The 4214-nt window shown below is 41.5% G+C and overlaps 1 protein-coding gene across 1 annotated transcript in view; it reads left to right on the plus strand.

The window, feature by feature from the left end:
• Positions 1–3555: 3555 nt before the first annotated feature.
• LOC119411551 (vomeronasal type-2 receptor 1) overlaps positions 3556–4214 on the plus strand; it is a 15717-nt gene continuing 15058 nt past the window's right edge. The window contains exon 1 of the mRNA XM_037678506.1: positions 3556–3647. Within this exon, the coding sequence (XP_037534434.1) occupies positions 3571–3647 (77 nt within the window). The 5' untranslated portion in view covers positions 3556–3570. The remainder of the gene's footprint in view (positions 3648–4214) is intronic.

Here is a 4214-nt window from a genome sequence, read left to right on the forward strand (position 1 = left end):
CCCTTTAAACTTCATTTTCCATCTTTAAATTCTTCTATCAAGTAGAAATCATTCCAGATATTTTAGAAATGTCTGTGTAAAGTCTTCCAATCACCGCCGTGTGGTTGATCATAATTGTACAGCTTGCTGATTAATTATGTTGTTATTTTCATATTTTGCCAAATTAATGTAAATGTTTGATGTTAAACTTTGATTCTGTAAATAAATGACCACATTCATTTTGATGGGTCAAAGATAAATAACGTCTCACGTTACATTTTATTAAATTCAATGCACGTTTATATTCAGTCCAGAAAAATGAAAGAATCCGTTTTAATCAGGTGAATATCTCAGGATATGTTCATCTACACATTCATAGTCAGAGTTTTTGTCGTTCGCACCACATGTGGTACATATGGTGGAACGAAATTGTGTACACAGGGTCCCAGTTACAAACAATAAAATGCAAAAAAGAAAAAAAAAGATCCAAGATATGAACCAAGAAAAACATTAACTAAAAAGGCACTAAGCACTAATAGCTTTAAAACATTATGTCAAACAGCAGCACGAACACGAGTCTGTGTGAGCAGATGAGCATGCATGAACACAGCAACATGAAACAGATCAGCAGCAACATGAAACAGATCAGCAGCAACATGATTTGATTTTTCACAGTGATTTTCCTGACTGGATATTTGTGAGTCTAACAGCCTCAGGGTAGAAGCTGTTCCTCAGTCTAGTGGTTCTACACTTAATGCTCCTCAACCTCCTTCCTGAGGGGAGCGGGCCAAAACATGTGTGTGCTGGGTGAGTGGGGTCCTTCATGATGTAGGTGGCCTTCTTCCTGTATCTGGAGGTGTAGATGTCTGTGATGGTGGGGAGACTGACTCCAACAGACTTCTGTGCAGCCTTCACCACTCTCTGCAAAGCCTTTCGTTCTGCAGCTGCTCATCTCCAGGCCAGCAGTCACTCATTCAGGGATGAAGATGTTCACATCTTTGATAGAGGAACGATGGTTTGAGAGAGAAATGAAGGAAGCCTTCTTTGTGAAAAGAACCCATCCATCATTAAACAGGAGTGGAGGCCTCCTGTCACAATTGGTGCTGGTGAACCCAGTTGTGCAGGCAAGCAGGCGAGGACTCAGGAGATATATAAAATAAAGAATTTATTAACAAAACAAAAGAGCTGACGGGGCAACAAAAACATACAAGGATGAACAGGAGGTACTCACACAATGGACGTGTCATCACCGGTGAACAGAAGACAATGCCAGGACAAAAACTAACAGAGACACAGACTTACCTGTATATCAGAATCAGAATCAGAATGCCTTTATTGTCATTATACGCAGTACAATGAAATTAAGAGCCACTCCTTTTTCCAGTGCAAAAACACGCCTTAAGAAAACACACATTAAACACACACTAAAAATATAAAAAATGTAACGCAATATAGATATAATAATGAAAGTAAAAAATACAAATATTACACAATTGTATTGCACATTATGGATATTAGTGAGGTAGTTAAGGTGACTGAGAGTATGAAATGTTAGTAGTATTGCACAGTAGAAATCCAGGGGTTTGGGAAGTTAGATTATTAAATCAGTGCATGTGTGAGTTCAGTGTGGTGATGGCTTTCGGGAAAAAAACTGTTCTTGAATCTGTTTGTTCGTGTTCTGATGCACCTGTAGCGCTTCCCTGAAGGTAAAGTCAAACAGTTCAAAACCCGGGTGTGAACAGTCCATGATTATGCTTTCTGCTCTGTTGAGGCAGCGTGATGTGTAAATGTCCATCAGGGAGGGGAGAGGGCAGCCAATTATCTTTTGTGCTGTCTTGACTACTCTCTGAAGCCTCTCCCTGTCAGCCAGGGTGCAGCTGCCGTACCATACTGAGACACATTATGTCAGCAGGCTCTCGATGGACGAGCGGTAGAAGGTCAGCAGCAGTTTTGTGTTCAGGTTGTGCTTCTTAAGGACTCTTAAGAAGTGTAGTCTCTGCTGAGCCTTCTTGATGACCGCTGTGGAGTTCTCTTTCCAGTTTAGGTCAGCAGAGATATGGACAGGAATATATACAGGAAACACTAATCAGACAAAGTGAAGGCACCTGTGAACAATCACAGATGCCAGAGACAGAGAATGAAGACGCAGGACAAAAACATGACACAAGATGGGACTAGACACCAAAGAAACACAAACCCTATAGAGACATAAACAGAGGACCAGGGGAACACAGACATGAACACAACACCAAGGACAAAACCACAACTCCTTCACCTCCGTGTTCAACTGGCCTCTTCTTACAATGCTGTTATCGCTAGCATCACTCAGTCCTCTGTGAATAGCAAGCAGCCATCAGGGCACTATCAGTCGTTAGGCTGATGGTCCTCCTTTTGCATGTGAACAACTAGTTTGGGCTGTCACCAGCAGACTGGTTGATCTGCTATAAGAAGGTGCTGCTCATATGACTGTTTGTTGCAGCTCCTCAGTCTGACGAAGTCTTTTGGATAAAAGATGAAACATTTCAACAAAGAAGAACCTGTCCAGAGGATCTGACTCAACCTTGTTAGATTAATGTTTCAATAATTGCATGCAGGTAAGTCTCCATCCATCCATCCATCCATCCATTCATCCATCCATTATCTTTTACCCACTTCTTCCATTTTTGGGTCATGGGGGTCGCTGGTGCCCATGTCCACCAATCAACTGTGCAAAGGGCGGGGTACACCCTGGACAGGTCGCAAGTCCATCATAGGGCGGTAAATCACCATATTATTGGCAGATATTAACAGTGTAATGCAGGCCTGCAGGGCTAACTTTCTATCCTGGGGGTTCAGGTGTGAGCTACTCCCCTCAGACTGGTAGACAAGTGCAGGCAGGTTGAACACTCTGCCATGCATCACTCAGGGGACTCCGAGCACTTTTGGAACTGTTGCTGAGCTCTGATATTGCATAAATCCTACAAGTCACCACATGCAGCTGACAATTAGCTTGTGGCCAGTGGCAGTTTACCTACAGCTCCAAATGAAGTGCATTTTCAAGAATGAAAGGTGGAGAAGAAACAATAATATACTCAAATGTTTCTTGGAATTGATTCAAAGCAAAAGTTTGTTTCCATGTTTCGAGAGCTTTTGAGTGATCCAAGTTCCAGTTTGTGCTCATTAGAAGGAGATTAGTGTGAGATTGAGTCAAGTTCAACTTAACACCATATATGATGGATGATATGTTATTTTTTGGTAAAATCACACATATTTTAAATGAAGTTTAATGTGTCATTGGCCAGTTGTTGTGCCCTGTCTTTCTCCTGCTCTGTTGAATCTGCTATAGGTTACGTCTGCAGCTGTTCTCCACTGAGGCCCCAGGAGACAGCTGTCACACTCCTCTGCCTGCTTTTCTCTCTGATGTACAGAGAGCTCTCTCCCAGGTACTTTCAGCCTTGACGAAGCATAGATATGAGAGGCTTTTTTCTTGGACTGTGTTGCTTTTTCTGTATTTACCAATGTCTCTCAGGAGAGGCCACTTGTAAGCTTAAAGCGAAGTTCAACCTGAGTGGCTACAAGAATGTAGAGAAGAAGAAGGTCGTCATTGGAGGGATGTTTCCTGTCCACAAGCGCATTGCTTCCAGTGATGGCAACACTTCAAGTCTGCAGAATTCCTCTGGGTGTGAAGGGTGAGTGGAATTGGTTTAAATCTTTATAAAAGTCTTTGTTATTTTTTTATTTTTTCATTCATTCAACCTTTATTTAAACAGATAAATCACAATGAGCCTCAAAGACTCATTTACAAGTGAGACCTGTTGGACAGACAATAAAAGTGGTAAACTAGACACATGTAGGAGTTGGAGGCAAAACAATTCCTATCAGACTTTTTTTTGTTGTTGCCTGAGGAAAAAAAACCTCTAATATTAAAAAACACCTCGCACAAACAAGCACATATTGACGTAGACAGTCTGCAGTGGGGGGGGCGAGAGCGGTCAGCATGTTCATAAATGCTCTCGGGGGCAATGCAAGAGTTCTGATAATGATGGAATAATCAATAATCAATCAATAATCACTGGTGTGTATTTACTGATTAGGACTTTTATAGCTGAAGTTAGGTTTGAGCCACATTAACTGCACCTGCAAAGTGAAAAGTTTTAAGCGTTTACACCAGCGGTCACCAACAAAATTAGTTCAGGAGATTTTTTTTTTTTTTTTTCTGCAAACCCTGGGCAAGCCAGTGGTGTAGATAATAATAA

This window comes from Nematolebias whitei, chromosome 6 (assembly GCF_014905685.2).
Source record: "Nematolebias whitei isolate Nwh7 chromosome 6, NemWhi1, whole genome shotgun sequence".
NCBI classification, from domain to species: domain Eukaryota; kingdom Metazoa; phylum Chordata; class Actinopteri; order Cyprinodontiformes; family Rivulidae; genus Nematolebias; species Nematolebias whitei.